The sequence below is a fragment of the Lagenorhynchus albirostris genome, chromosome 10, assembly GCF_949774975.1.
Source record: "Lagenorhynchus albirostris chromosome 10, mLagAlb1.1, whole genome shotgun sequence".
NCBI lineage: Eukaryota > Metazoa > Chordata > Mammalia > Artiodactyla > Delphinidae > Lagenorhynchus > Lagenorhynchus albirostris.
In genome coordinates this window covers 17,990,643-18,006,203 of record NC_083104.1, presented here as the reverse complement: position 1 = coordinate 18,006,203, position 15,561 = coordinate 17,990,643, and the positions used below count along the sequence as shown (strand labels likewise).

At 38.7% G+C, this 15,561-nt stretch overlaps 1 protein-coding gene across 2 annotated transcripts in view; it reads left to right on the top strand.

The window, feature by feature from the left end:
* The window catches only part of LOC132526842 (glucoside xylosyltransferase 2), a 154,739-nt gene that overhangs the window by 28,370 nt on the left and 110,808 nt on the right, over nucleotides 1–15,561 (top strand). For both annotated transcript variants that reach the window (XM_060161345.1, XM_060161342.1), the window contains exon 3: nucleotides 276–407. In XM_060161345.1, coding sequence (XP_060017328.1) covers nucleotides 276–407 — 132 coding nt within the window. The remainder of the gene's footprint in view (nucleotides 1–275; nucleotides 408–15,561) is intronic.

Here is a 15,561-nt window from a genome sequence, read left to right as displayed (position 1 = left end):
GCTGTTACTAGTCTCTAAATTGCCCTCCTGGAAGTGTGTTTAAATTTACCCTTGCAGTTTAGGTGCCAGTTTCCCATCATCCTTGCCAACTCTGGGTGTTATTTTTTAAAATCTTAGCAATGGTCTTTTTATTCAGTGAGCATAAATTGTGGTGATAAAATTAGACTTTCTTCCTATGCTACCTGAATAATTTCCACCTGGCCATGCAGAAGACTTAGGTGTTTTTCATATTTCTGGGGTCTCATCACCCTCCCCTGACCTTCCATGTTTTTCAGCTACGACAGTGGCCAGACTCATATACAAAGAAGTTTGAGTACAGAATCTACCCCATCACATTTTCGGTTGGAAACCCTCAGGAATGGAAGAAATTATTCAAACCGTGTGCTGCCCAGAGACTCTTTCTTCCGGTAGGAACACCTGCTTTTAATAAGATGCTGCTTGGGAGAGAATTGCTCTTGGAAACATCATGGAATTAACTAGGGTGTGTTTAGAGACATTTTAATTACAGTGGAAAATATGTTCCTCTTGGTTTCTGTAGTTGATGCTCTGAGTCTTCCGGGTGTAGAGAGAGGGTCCCTGTGGTTGAGAAATTGTCTTTCCCAAAGATTGAGGGACTGAGAGCATCCCAAGCATGTCTTGGATTATGGGTCTTTGTGACTATGGAGGCACCAGTTACTAACTGTGTGGACCTCACTAAACCTCTTAACTTCTCTAAGCCTCACTTCCCTCCATAAGCTTGGCACCTAGTTGGTGCTCAATAAGTGTTATTCTAGATTATTATTATTTCTCTTATAATAATAACTATTTCTAGATGTAGCTATGCTAGGGGATAATTCAGAGAAGGTCCAGAGTTCTGGTTCACCTTTTCCATTTTGAATTTTCACATTGAATGTTTTTGTTTCCTCCTTTAAAATTCTAAATAGAAAAATCACCGAAGATATTCCAAAACTGAGAATATCACTGAACAAAGATGGCAGCTTTGAATTGTGAACTGTAACCTTGACATTTGTGAAGGTCATGCCTTCAGTAAACACTTATTGAGCGCCCATTAGGTGCGAAGCCCTGGCTTAGTGATGGCGATATGGTGGCGAGCAAGACAGTTGTGGTCTTTTTTTTTTTTATTGGAGTAGAGTTGATTTACAATGTTGTGTTACTTTCCGCTGTACAGCAAAGTGAGTCAGTTATACATATACATATATCCACTTTTTTTTTAGTTTCTTTTCCCATGTAGGTCATTATAGAATATTGAGTAGAGTTCCCTGTGGTACACAATAGGTCCTTATTAGTTATCTATTGGTCTTGCCTCCTTGGAGTTTGAGTCTAGCAAGGCATTGAACAGGTAATTAGAAATGTGATCCATGCTGAGGTGGAGAACAGAGTCTCATGGATGTATGTAACATGGGGTTCCACTCTGGTCTGGGGGATGTCTAGAAGGTTCTCTCGAGGAATGGCTTTTATGCTGAGACGGGAAAGAAGGAGTAGTAGGGGGTCACTGAGAGACTAGGGTGGGTAATGAGAGAAAAGAGTTCCAGGCAAATGGAATAGTAGGTACAAAGGGGCCCTACTGCAAAAGTGGACAGGAACACGTTTGAGAAGATAGAAGGTCCAGTAACCAGAAGATAGAGCACGGTACGATAGAAGAGGTCGGCAGGGGCTGGAGCTTACAGGCTCTGTAAGCCATGTTGGAGTGTCTGGTCTTTGCGTTAAGGGCAGTGAGACGCCATTGAACAATTCTTAGCACGAAAGTGAGATGATCTGACTTGGGTAATACAGAGGACTCACCGGTTCGTTGCAGTGTGGACAGCGGAATTGCTGAGGCCAATTAATACTGACTTCGGCTATGGCAGTTGCCTTAGAGATGGATGCAGACCGTGCCTGAGGAATAGAATTACCAGTCCCCATGACTGGCTGGCTGTGGGAGTTGAAGGGGAGAGGAGGTGATAAAGGTCTCACCCAGGTTTCTGACCTGAACAGCTATGAAGGTTGATCTGTTTGAAATTGCCAGTATCCAGCTACTTATGACCTTCAAAACAGGCAATTTCTTATAGTTCAGCCTACAGAATGGATGGCAGTGCTATTTAGAGATGGAAAAGGCTAAAGAAAGACCATTATTTGTAAGGCAGAAGATGAGTTTAATTTGGGTCATATTTTGATTTCGAGGTGCCTGGGAAACACCCACACAGGGAGGTCTTACCATCTGTTGGTCTGAAATCCCAAATGGCAAATGGCAGTTTTAGCATTTCCTGTGCAGAACCTGTGAAAAAAACAAGGCCTGGCTGTACTCTTGGTGCTGATTTGCTGCACAAGCCCACTCACTACTAAATGGCTTATTTTTCACATGCCACAGCCTTTTATACAGGTTATGAGGTGGGATTCATTGCATAAGAATGGGAGTAAGAAAAGGCTTCCCCATATCAGAACCAACATCTCCGGATTGGTGAAATGAAAACTAACTGCTATTTGAGAAGACGAGAGAAAATATCAGGCTTCTGCTTCTTATCTCTGTTTTAGGGGAAAAAATATTAGAAATTCCAAGTTATTTTTGGAAAATTGTCTCCCCAACGTATGCAAAAAAAATAGTAGCAACCCAGTAGAACACATTTGAATCTTCCCTGACCTTGAATTGTGACTTGATTGCCACTACTAAAAAAACAGACCCACCACATGATGGTTTTCATTCATTCCCAGCTAAACAAGTCTATTCCATTCTGAATGACAAATGAGTGCTGGCATTCCTTATCTGCTTTTGATAATGGAAATTAGCCCTCCTTAAAAATAATAAAGACAGATTGCAGTTGACAGGACATTTACCTTCCCTGAGTTGTATATCATAACAGAAGATTATAAACATAGAGTTTCTGGACATCAGTGAGATCTATTGATCCTCAGGGTAATTTGAAATAAAGTCTAGGTGATGTTTTCCTTGAAATTCGTCTCTGTAAAACCAGACCCGTGTGCTGCTGAGGCACTGCAGAGGAGATGGAGATTCTAAAATGCAGGGACTTCCCTGGGGGCACAGTGGTGAAGACTCCGTGCTCCCAACACAGGGGGCCCAGATTTGATCCCTGGTCAGGGAACTAGATCCCACATGCATGCCGCAACTAAGAGTTCACATGCCACAACTAAGGAGTCCGCGAGCTGCAACTAAGACCCGGTGCAACCAAATAAATAAAATAAAATAAAATGCAAACATTCTAGCCCTGGTCAGTCGGTTGACTGAGAATCACAGTCTTACCTCTTTTCTTTCTTTTTTAAAATTTTTTTTATTTTTAATTTTTATTTATTTTTGTTTTTGGCTGCGTTGAGTCTGCTGCTGCGCGGGCTTTCTCTAGCTGCAGGGAGCAGGGGCTACTCTTCGTTGCAGTATGCAGGCTTCTCATTGTGGTGGCTTTTCTTGCTGCGGAGCAGGGGCCCTAGGTGCATGGGCTTCAGTAGTTGTGGCTCGCGGGCTTTAGAGCGCAGGCTCAGTAGTTGTGGCGCACGGGCTTAGTTGCTCCACGGCATGTGGGATCTTCCCGGACTAGGGCTCGAACCCGCGTCCCCTGCATCGGCAGGCGGATTCTTAACCACTGCAGCACCAGGGAAACCCTTACCTCTTTTCTGAGGGAGTGTCATCTACCACAAACCTGTAGATGAAACCCTTTCTCAGGTAAGATTTTACTGATCAGAGCATGTGTCTTTGCAACTCAAGACTGTTAGATTCTCAAGTACAATTAGTGGAATTCAGATCCCACCAATTCAAGATTTATGAAGTCCTAAATCAGTGGATGCTTACTTTTCTATTTCTGTGAATGGTGGATCTAAGGACCATTATTAGTGCAAAGTAAACAGCAGATGACTTGATTAAGCTCCCTAGACTGCATTCTGCTTTCAGGTAATTCAGAAGCTCAAAGTATTTAAAACAATATGCCAATCACAAATAAATCAAACCTGTCAATTAAAACTGACCTTGGAGGACTTTTCCCTTTTTCCTTAGTGAAGGCCAGAAGACTTTATTCTATAAGAATAACTGAGTTTTGTGAATTCACATCACCTTTTCCTCATTTAATAGGAATTGGTGAGATTGCATAATGGATCTCTACATTTTGTTACACACTGTGCCTGTTTGATTATAAAGACCTGTCTTCTCAATAATGTGCTCTTCTGGAGATCCTAGAGATATTTAAAATATGACAAGAGATCACTGGATTGCAGAATCTACAGAGACTTTATTGGCAAGCGGTACCAAACATGGTAATATGAGGTAGGTTAAGGCACTTTCCAGTCATCCTCCAGAGGAAGACTTTTTTAACCAAGTTTAGTAAGTTCCAGGATTATAATAATGTCTGATGCCTTTGCTCATAAAACTTGTCATAAGTATCCACATTCAAGGAAGGAGTTAGGGAAGAATATTATCAAGAGAGATTGGATAAAATTGCTCACAGTCTTGAACTATAAATACATCCTGAGAATTTCTAACTCTTATGTTTCCAACAAACTTGTCCCATGCTTTAAAATGTCAAAGTAGTAATATCCCAAATCAGCAAAAATCTTAATTACCTAGATTTTCTATATCACATCAAGGGCAACAACATAAATCTTCCCTCTTTCGACTTCTAATTTGTTAAAGAGGTCTTTATCTGGTTCAAATATTTGGAAAACTGTATGCTTACCAGAAATGTTCTAATAAGTTTGCCATAGACCGATGGAAAAGAGAGGTTTACCTGACATATTAGACCTTTTTATAATTAAAGTTAGGCTTCTGTGTTATTATTAATATTATACCTCAGAATTAGCAATTAACATTGAGACTTCCTTGGAAACAACCCTTTGGGTAGCAACAAATATTGACAGGCGAATCGGAACGTATTAAAAATGCTTATTAAGAGGAACATCAGTTAGAATCATCATAAATGATGTCTATCTATTTCTTCAAGCACTCAGAGGCCATAAATTATCAGGATGAGATTAACTACCTAAATATCACATGAAAATGACCCTAGATACTAATTTTGTTGAACAAGCTTTCCACAGTACTTATCGTTTACTCACACATTATTAAAAGTTTGACATTCAGGGTATTAGTTACAACTCTTGGTTACATGTGAGAGGAACTCCATTGCAACTAGCTAAGCAAAGAAGGCAATTTATTCACTTATCTGACCGTGGAGTCCAGATCAGAGGGCTCATCTCAAGCACAGCTAGATCCCAAGGCTCCTATAATGTCACCAGGGCTGTGTCTGTCTCTCTCCCCGTCCCTTGCAGGGCTCACTCTGTGAGAATGATGACTGCTTGAAGCAGCCTGAGAGACAAATTCTAAAGCTTAGCTACTGCAGCAGAACAAGAGCCTGGCAGGGTGGTGACATCTGAAATGGTGGCATGAGAGCTCTGGAAACTGTTCCCCAGTGAAACAAGCATAACTGTGAACATTGTTTTTAAAACAACTATCTAGAGTCTTTGGAAATTGTCCTAAGGACCTAAGCACATTAAGAAACAGATTTCTTACTCAAGAAAATCTACTAAAACTTAATAAGGAAGAGCAAGAGTCTGTGACACTTGAATCATGACCCACTCCCTCCCTCTCCCCTTCTAGCTCTGCGTGGTGGAAACCCAACTCTAGACAATTCAGTCAAGAACACAGGGATCCTCCCAGCTCCCAGTTGAGGGCTATGGTATTTCCTTGGGAGGGGCAGGTCATCAGCATTTCTCCTCTCTACCAGCTATATCTTACAGAGCTTAAATTTCAGGTAAGTATGTCCAGGGGTTCAGAGGCTCTGTTCATTAAGAGAAAGCTTCATGAGAGCAACAAGCTAAACGATGGGCTAGCTAGTTTACAAGGGAGAACCAGGGAAAGAGACAAATAAAAAGTGCCCTCCTGGTGTCAGAACAAAGTTTAAATACCAACTTCAAAAACTATCCCTGCAAATGGGCCAGAATTTAATGGATCATACTGCAGGATCAACTTGTGCTCAGGCCGTTGTCAAAAACCGTAGAGGAGGGCTTCCCTCCCTGGTGGCGCAGCGGGTGAGAGTCCGCCTGCCGATGCAGGGGACGCGGGTTCGTGCCCTGGTCCGGGAAGATCCCACATGCCGCGGAGTGGCTGGGCCCGTGAGCCATGGCCGCTGAGCCTGTGCATCTGGAGCCTGTGCTCCGCAACGGGAGAGGCCACGGCAGTGAGAGGCCCGCGTACCGCAAAAAAAAAAACAAACAAAAAACAAAACTATCCCTGCAAATGGGCCAGAATTTAATGGATCATACTGCAGGATCAACTTGTGCTCAGGCCGTTGTCAAAAACAGTAGAGCAATCAGCTGGCAGTCAGTGAAGGCTAATAGCTGGGTGTAATACCAACACAGAGATGCACAGCCTAAGAGGATGATTAGAAGAAGAGTCCATCAGAGAGAGCCCTGATAAAACCACTGTCATCCTGGGTGACTGTGGACATGCAAAAGGCTGCACCCACTGAGGAAAAACATCATAGGTTTCACACAGTGGATAAAGTGGACTTCACTGAAATAGCCCAGTCAAGATACTAGACAAATAAACAAGCAAACAACATGAACAAGCCCTGTATGTTGAGTTGGGGCGTGAGGTGGGCAGGGGAGAGTTATCCAGAATTGCTAAAACATCCTAAAATGCATTATCATGCTAAAATATATTAACATGCTAAAAATATGCTCTAACTTTTTTTCAACAAAAAAATATGAGGCAGGCAAATAAACAGGAAAGTGTGATTCATTCACAGGGAAAAATGCAGGCAGCAGAAGCTGCCTGGTGAGAGGACCCAGCTGTCAGATTTAGTAGGAAAAGACTTCAAAACAGCCATTGTAAATATATTCAGGCACCAAAAGGAACCTGTGCTTAAAGAAGTAAAGTAAGATGTGATGACAATGTTTCATAAAATTGAGACTATCAATAAAGAAATTTAAATGATTTTTTTTTTAAAAAGAGCCACATGGAAGTTGTGGAGTTGAAAGGTGAAATAACTGAAGTGAAAAAAATCATTAGAGGGGCTCACTATTGATTTGAACTTAAAGGAGAAAGAATCAGTAAACTTGAAGATAACCAATAAAGATTATACAATCTGAAGAACAGAGGAAAATAACAAATAAAATTGAACAGAGACTCAGAGATGTGAAACACCATCAGATCCACCAGGACATGTATGAGCACCAGAAGGAGAGGAGAGAGAGAAAGGAATAGAGAAAAAAAATTTTTTTGAAGAAATAATGGTTGAAAACTTGCAAATTTGATGAAAAGCAATCTACACATCAGAAATCAACTAACTCCAAGTAAGTTAAACTCAAAGAGATCCACACACAGATAAATCATAGTAAAAGTCCTGAAAGGCAAAGACAAAATCTTATAAGCGGCAAGAGAAAGGTAACTTGTCACATGTAAGGGAACTCCAATGAGATTATTTGCTGACTTCTCATTAGAAACTATGGATGCCATAAGGCTATGAGATAACATTATCTGAAGTGCCAAAAAGTAGGGGGAACTGTCAACCAAAAACCTTATATCCAGCAAAATGATTTTTAAAATGAAGGTGAAATAAAGTCTCTCCCAGATAAACAAAATCTGAGATAATTCATTTACAGCAGAACCACAAGAATAAAGGAAGTTCTTCAGGCTGAAAGCAAGTGACTCCAGGCAGTGATTCAAAACTCACAATAAAAAAAAAAAAAAGAGCACCAATAAAGGCATTAATGCAAAAGACAATATAAGTGAGTATTTTTTACCCTTTATTCTCTGGATTGATTTTAAAAACAATTGTATAAAACATTATGTATATAATAATCATGTGTTGAGCCTGTACCATAGAAATGTAATATAAATATGAATATAAATAAATATATATATATATATATAATAGCACAAAGGAGGTTGGAATGGAGGAAAAATTGTATGGAATAAGAAAATGACACCAGATAGTAACTTGAATCCACAGGAACAAATGAAGAAAATTAAAAATGGCATATGAGAAAGTTAATATAACAAACTCCATAAATATATACTTGCTCTTCTTCCTCTCTCAGCTTCTTTAAACACATAAAATTGTAAGAAGTAGCAATTATACTGCTGAGTTTGTAACAGTATAGACGTAATATGTACAACAATGTCATAAAATGGAGAAGAGGGAATAGAATTATATATGACTAACATTTATTTGTATATCTCAGTGGAATGAAGTTAGTATAAATCTGAAGTGTATTCTGATAAGATATATATGTTAATCTCTAGGGCAACCGCCAAGGGAATATCTCAAAAAGTATGGTGAAAAAATGTATTAAAATGCTATGTTAGAAAATACTCAGTGCAGAAGAAAGCAGTTAAAAGAAGACTACAGGAATAAAAAAGACATGCGATATTGAAAACAAAAATTAAAATAGCAGACATAAGCTCAACTGTATCTATAATAACATTAAATAAGAATGGGTAAAATTCCAATCAAAAGAAAGAAATTGCCAGAGATAGATGGTAAAGAATACAATCCAACTGTGTGCTGTTTACAGGAGACACACCTTAGATTCAAAATACAAATAGGTTGGAAGCAAAAGGATGGAAAAAGATATGTCAATCAAACAGCAACCACAAGAAAGCTGTAGTGGCTATACTAGTATCAGATAAAATCGAATATAATATGTAACATTATTAGAGAAAAACAGAAACATTTTATAATGATGAATGTGTTAGTCCACAAAGAAAATATAACAGTTGTAAACATTCATGCACCTAACAACAGAGCCCCCAAAATACTTGAAGCAAAAGCTGACAGAATTAGAGGGAGAAATAGATAATCCACCAGTAAGAGTAGGAGATTTCAGTGCCTCACGTTCAATAATGGATTAAGCAGTAGTCAGGACATCGACAAGAGAATAGAAGACTTGAACAGCATTATAAACCAGCTGGACCAACAGACATCTGTAGAACAGTCCACCCAATACCAGCAGAACACACATCCATCTGAGTGCATATGGAGCGTTCTCCAGGATAGACCATATGTTAGGCCATATAAAAGCCTGAGTAAACTTGCAGAAACTGACAAGCTAATCCTAAAATTTATATGGAAATTCAAGGATCTTTGAAGTCAATAAGCCTCTAGCGAAGTTACAAATAAAAGAAATGACACAAATTACTCATATCAGAAATGAAAAAGGGGCATTACTACAGATTCTTTCTAATGGACATTAAAAGTACAATTAAAAAAATACTATGAACAACTCTTATGACCACAAATTTAATAACCTAAATGAAATGGACCAATTCCTTGAAAGACGCAATCTGTCAAAACTCACCCAAGAGGAAACAGATGTTCTTAATAGGCCTATATCTATTAAAGAAATTGAATCAATAATTAATAACCTTCCGAATAGAAAGCACCATGCCCAAATGGGTTTGCTGGTGAATTCTACCAAACATTTAAGAAAGATGTTATACCAGTTCATAGAAATAGAACCTTAAATAGATCAATGGAACAGGATAGAGAGTCCAGAAATAGACCCCCATAAATACAGTCAATTGATCTTTGACAAAGGCGCAAAGGCAATACAATAGAGCAAAGATAGTCCTTCAACAAATGGTGCTGGAACAACTGGACGACCACATACAAAATAATGAATGTAGACACACACCTTACACACTACAAAAATTAACTCAAAATGGATCATGTAAATGTAAAATGCAAAACTATAAAACTCTTACAAGATAGCATAGGAGAAAACCTAAATGACCTTGGGTATGGTGATGTCTTTTTGACAACAGTAAGGACACAATCCATGAAGGAAATAATTGATAAACTAGACTTCATTATAATTCAAAACTTCTGCTCTGTGAAAGACAATATCAAGAGAATGAGAAGACAAGCTACAGACTGGGTCAAAATATTTGCAAAAGACACACCTTATAAAGGACTGTTACCTAAAGTACACAAAGAAGTCTTAAAACTCAACAACAAGAGTATAAATAACCTGATTTTAAAATGGGTGAAAGACCTTAACAGACGCCTCATCAAAGAAGATATACAGGTGGCAAATAAGTATATGAAAATGTGCTCTGCATCATATGTCATCAGAGAAATACAAAGTAAAACAACAGTGAGATACCACTGCATACTTATCAGAATGACCCAAATCTGGAATACTGACAACACCAAATGCTATCAAGGATGTGGACCAACAGGCATTGTCATACATTGCTGGTGGGAATGCAAAATGGTACAGCCTTTTTGGAAGACAGTGTGGCAGTTTCTAACAAAACTAAATCTATGCTTACCATATGACCCAGCAGTAGTGCTCACTGGTATTTACCCAAAGGAGCTGAAAACTTATGTCTACCTGCACTTGGATCTTTATAGCAGCTTTATTTATAATTGTAAAAACTTGGAAGCAACCAAGATATCCCTCATGAGGTAAATGGATAAATAAACTGTGGTGCATGCAGACAGTGGAATATTATTCAGTGCTAAAATGAAATGAGCCAGCAAACCATAAAAAGTCATGGAGGAATCTTAAATGCATGTTACTAAGTGAAAGAAGCCAATTTGAAAAGGCCAAATACTATATGATTCCAACTATATGACATTGTGGAAAAGGCAAACCTATGGAGACAGTAAAAAGTGTTTGCCTGGGGTTTGGAGAGGGGGAATGGTTGAATATGTGGTGCTCAGAGGATTTTTAAGGCAGTGATAATATGCTGTATGATATTATAATGATGAATATATGTCATTATACCTTTGTCCAAACCCATAAAATGTATAACACCAAGAGTGAACCTTAATGTAAACTATGGACTTTGGGTGATTACGATGAGTCACTATAGGTTCATCCCTAGTAACAAATATACCACTCTGGTGAGTGACGTTGATAATAGGGGAGCCTATGCTTGTGTGGAGGCAGGGCATGTATGGGAAATCTCTGTACCTTCCTCTCAATTTTGTTGTGAACCTAAAACTGCTAAATATATATATATATAAAGTTTTTTTTTAAATTCAAGTTACCCAAAATATCCAAAACAATCTTGAAAAAGAAGAACAACCTTGGAAGACTCTCACTTCCTGATTTCAAAATTTACAACAAAAGTACAGTAACTATGCCAGTGTAGTACTGGCATAAAGGTAGAGGCATAGATCAGTGGAAGAGATTTGAGAGTCCAGAAATAAACCCTCATATTCACAGTCCATTTATTTTAGATGAAGGTTCCCAGGCAATTCAGTTGGGGAAAGAGTAATCTTTTCAACAGGTGGTGTTGGAAGAACTGGATATCCACATTCAAAAGAATGAAGTTATATTCTGTACCTTATACTATACGTAAAATTTAATTCAAATGGATCAAAGACCTAATATAAGAGCTGAAAATATAAAAGTCTTAGAAGAAAATATAGGAGTAAATCTTCAAGACCTTGGATTAGACAGTGGTTTCTTAGATGTGATACCAAAAGCACAAGCAACAAAAGAAAAACTAGATAACTTGGACTACATCAAAATTGAAAACTTTTGTGCTTCAGAGAGCACCATCAAGAAAGCAAAAAGATATCTACAAAATAGGAGAAAATATTCACATATCATATATCTGATAAAGTACTTTTCTCTAGACTATACAAAGAACTCTTACAACTCAGTAATCAAAGACAAATGACCCAACTAAAAATGGGCAAAGGATCTGAATAGACAGGTCTCCAAAGAAGATTCAAAAATGGGCAATACACGTGTGAAAAGATGCTCAATATCATTAGTCATCAGGGAAATGCAATCAAAACCACATTGAGGGGCTTCCCTGGTGGCGCAGTGGTTGAGAGTCCGCCTGCCAATGCAGGGGACACGGGTTCAAGCCCTGGTCCGGGAAGACCCCACATGCCACGGAGCAACTAAGCCCGCGAGCCACAACTACTGAGCCTGCTCTCTAAAGCCCATGAGCCAAAACTACTGAGCCCGCGTGCCACAACTACTGAAGCCCACACGCCTAGAACCCGTGCTCCGCAACAAGAGAAGCCACCGCAGTGAGAAGTCCGCGCACCGCAACAAAGAGTAGCCCTGCTCGCCGCAACTAGAGAAAACCCGTGCGCAGCAAAGAAGACCCAACGCAGCCAAAAATAAATAAAAAAATAAGTTAATTAATTTTTAAAAAATGCATTGAGATGCCACTTCACACTACTAGGATGGCTTTAAACAAAAAGACATAGTAACAAGTGTTAGCAAGGATGTGGAAAAATTGGAACCCTCATGCACTACTCGTAGGAATGTAAAATGGTGTGGCTGCTTTGGAAAACAGTCTGCCACTTCCCCAAAAGATTAAACATAGAGTTACCATATGACCCAGCAAGTCTACTCCTAGATAATGGAGAGAAATGAAAACACATGTACACAAATATTCATAGCAACATGATTCATAAGAGCCAAAAGATAAAAGATGGAAGCAACCCAAACATCCACCAACTGTTGACTGGATGAATAAAATGTAGTATATTCATACAATGGAGTAATATGTTGCTGTAAATAGGAATGAAGTACTGATACAAGCTACAACACTGGGTGTGCTTTGAAAACACTATGCAAAGTGAAAGGAGCCATTCAAAAAAGGACATATATTCTATGATCTTATTTATATGAAATCTCCTAAGTAGGCAAATCTATTTATAGAGATAGAAAGTAGATTAACAATGGAGAAAAGACAGCCTCTTCAATCAGTGGTGCTGGGAAAACTGGACAGCTACATGTAAAAGAATGAAATTAGAACACTCCCTAATACCATACACAAAAATAAACTCAAAATGGATTAATGACCTAAATGTAAGGCCAGACACTATCAAACTCTTAGAGGAAAACATAGGCAGAACACTATATGACATACATCACAGCAAGATCCTTTTTGACCCACCTCCTAGAGAAATGGAAATAAAAACAGAAATAAACAAATGGGACCTAATGAAACTTAAAAGCTTTTGCGTAGCAAAGGAAACCATAAACAAGACGAAAAGACAGCCCTCAGAATGGGAGAAAATATTTGCAAAAAAAGCAACTGACAAAGGATTAATCTCCAAAATTTACTAGCAGCTCATGCAGCTCAGTATCAAAAAAAACAAACAACTCAATCCAAAAATGGGTGGAAGACCTAAACAGACATTTCTCCAAAGAAGATGTACAGATAGCCAACAAACACAAGAAAGGATGCTCAACATCACTAATCATTAGAGAAATGCAAATCAAATATACAATGAGGTATCACCTCACACCGGTCAGAATGGCTATCATCAAAAAATCTACAAACAATAAATGCTGAAGAGGGTGTAGAGAAAAGGGAACTCTCTTGCACTGTTGGTGGGAATGTAAATTGGTACAGCCACTATGGAGAACAGTATGGAGGTTCCTTAAAAAACTAAAAAAAAAAAACTATCATACGGCCCAGCAATCCCACTACTGGGCGTATACCCTGAGAAAACCATAACTCAAAAAGAGTCATGTACCACAATGTTCATTGCAGTTCTATTTACAATAGCCAGGACATGGAAGCAACCTAAGTGTCCATCGACAGATGAATGGATAAAGAAGATGTGGCACATATATACAGTGGAATATTACCCAGCCATAAAAAGAAACGAAATTGAGTTATTTGTAGCGAGGTGGATGGACCTAGAGACTGTCATACAGAGTGAAGTAAGTCAGAAAGAGGAAAAATAAATATCGTATGCTAACACATATATATGGAATCTAAAAAAAAAACGTTCTGAAGAACCTAGGAGCAGGACAGGAATAAAGACGCAGATGTAGAGAATGGACCTGAGGACACAGGGAGGGGGAAGCGTAAGCTGGGACGAAGTGAGAGAGTGGCATGGACATATATACACTACCAAATGTAAAATAGATAGCTAGTGGGAAACAGCTGCATAGCACAGGGAGATCAGCTTCGTGCTTTGTGACCACCTAGAGGGGTGGGATAGGGAGGGTGGGAGGGAGACACAAGAGGGAGGAGATACGGGGATATATGAATACTATAGCTGATTCACTTTGTTATAAAGCAGAAACTAACACACCATTGTAAAGCAATTATACTCCAATAAAGATGTTAAAAAAAAGAAAAGAAAGTAGATTAGTACTTGCCTAGGGCTACAGGTTGGGCGAAATGGGGAGTGACTGCTAGTGGGTACAGAATTTCTGTTTGAGGTGCTGAAGATGCTCTAAATTTAGATTCTGATGGTGGTTGCACACCTCTGTGAATATACTAAAACCCACTGAATTGTTTACTGTGAATGGGTGAATTCTCTGATGTGTAAATTATGTTTCAATAAAGCTATTAAGAGAGGATAAAAGCATGGTCTCTAATAACTCTATCATAAAAATCGTGGTGTATATTTTGACTGGCCCCTCATGGTTCATGTTCTTGTCCCTGAACAATTACTGTGGCCAGGAAAATAGGATACTCTGATTAGCCCAACTTAAGTCACATTCTCTCCTTTGGACGACAGGGACCAATTGCATAGGAACCATATGGATTCAGTTTTTCCACAGGAGAGAGGGTAGATATAATGTTTATATATATATATATATATAGAGAGAGAGAGAGAGAGAGAGAGAAGTAACTTTTCTTTGCCTCAATTTACTTATCTGTAAAATGGGAATAAGAATATTACTAACTCATAGTGTGGTGAACACTTAAATTAGTTAATAAATGTAACACCCTTAGGAATAATGCACAGTACATAATAAGTGTTATCTGTAATTCTTATTATTATTGCTGTTATTATGAGTACTGATAAGTAGCATCAAACTACTGAGATCATTAACTGTTTTCCCCAAAGGAACTTATCTTGCTTAACAGCAGCAAAAGGTTTTTCCGTCTAGTTGGCCAAGTCATAACCAGCACAGAACAATTACAACATGCCCCAGCAGAGGATGCTCCTATTTTGATATCAGACACATCGTAGTCTTTTTGACCAACGTGATTACCATCTTAGTAATTCTGGAATTACCATGTTTGTTATGAAGCATAGTACAAGAATCGTGACTAATATTTGTTGATTACTTACTGTTACATAATTCTTTGATTGCAAGCAATTATAAATTGACTTAGGCTGAGTTAATCAGAAGAGGACTTGATTGGAAGGATGTTAGGGACTCTCAGAATGGAAAAGAAGTTTAGCACACTAGGCTTGTGTCTGATTAGAGACTGCAAGCAAAACATCTGATTTCTATTCATTCTTTCCCCAAACTATACTAAAATGGATAATTAATTTTTTAAGTAGCATAAACCTTCTATTCTAGGATAAAAAGCACAGAAGAGGAGGCAATTAAAGCTTGAAGTAGATTTTACCACTAAGTTGGTGGTAACCAACTTAGTCTGCTTGAGACATCTGTATCATTAACCAGCAATGGAGAAAGCCCAGGAGCAAATGACTCAAAATCCCAAAAGACCAGTGAACTGGTGGCATCAGCTGGACTTGGCAGTGAAAATATGCCTAAAATCAGTGGCTTCATTGCAAGATTCTTTGAGAAACACTTAGACCCCCAGATTGCCAATTTTATATCATGTAACTGGGATTCCGCCTCTCTCTTTCCCTTGGCAAAAGATTGGCGGTTCCGTTTCTAGAG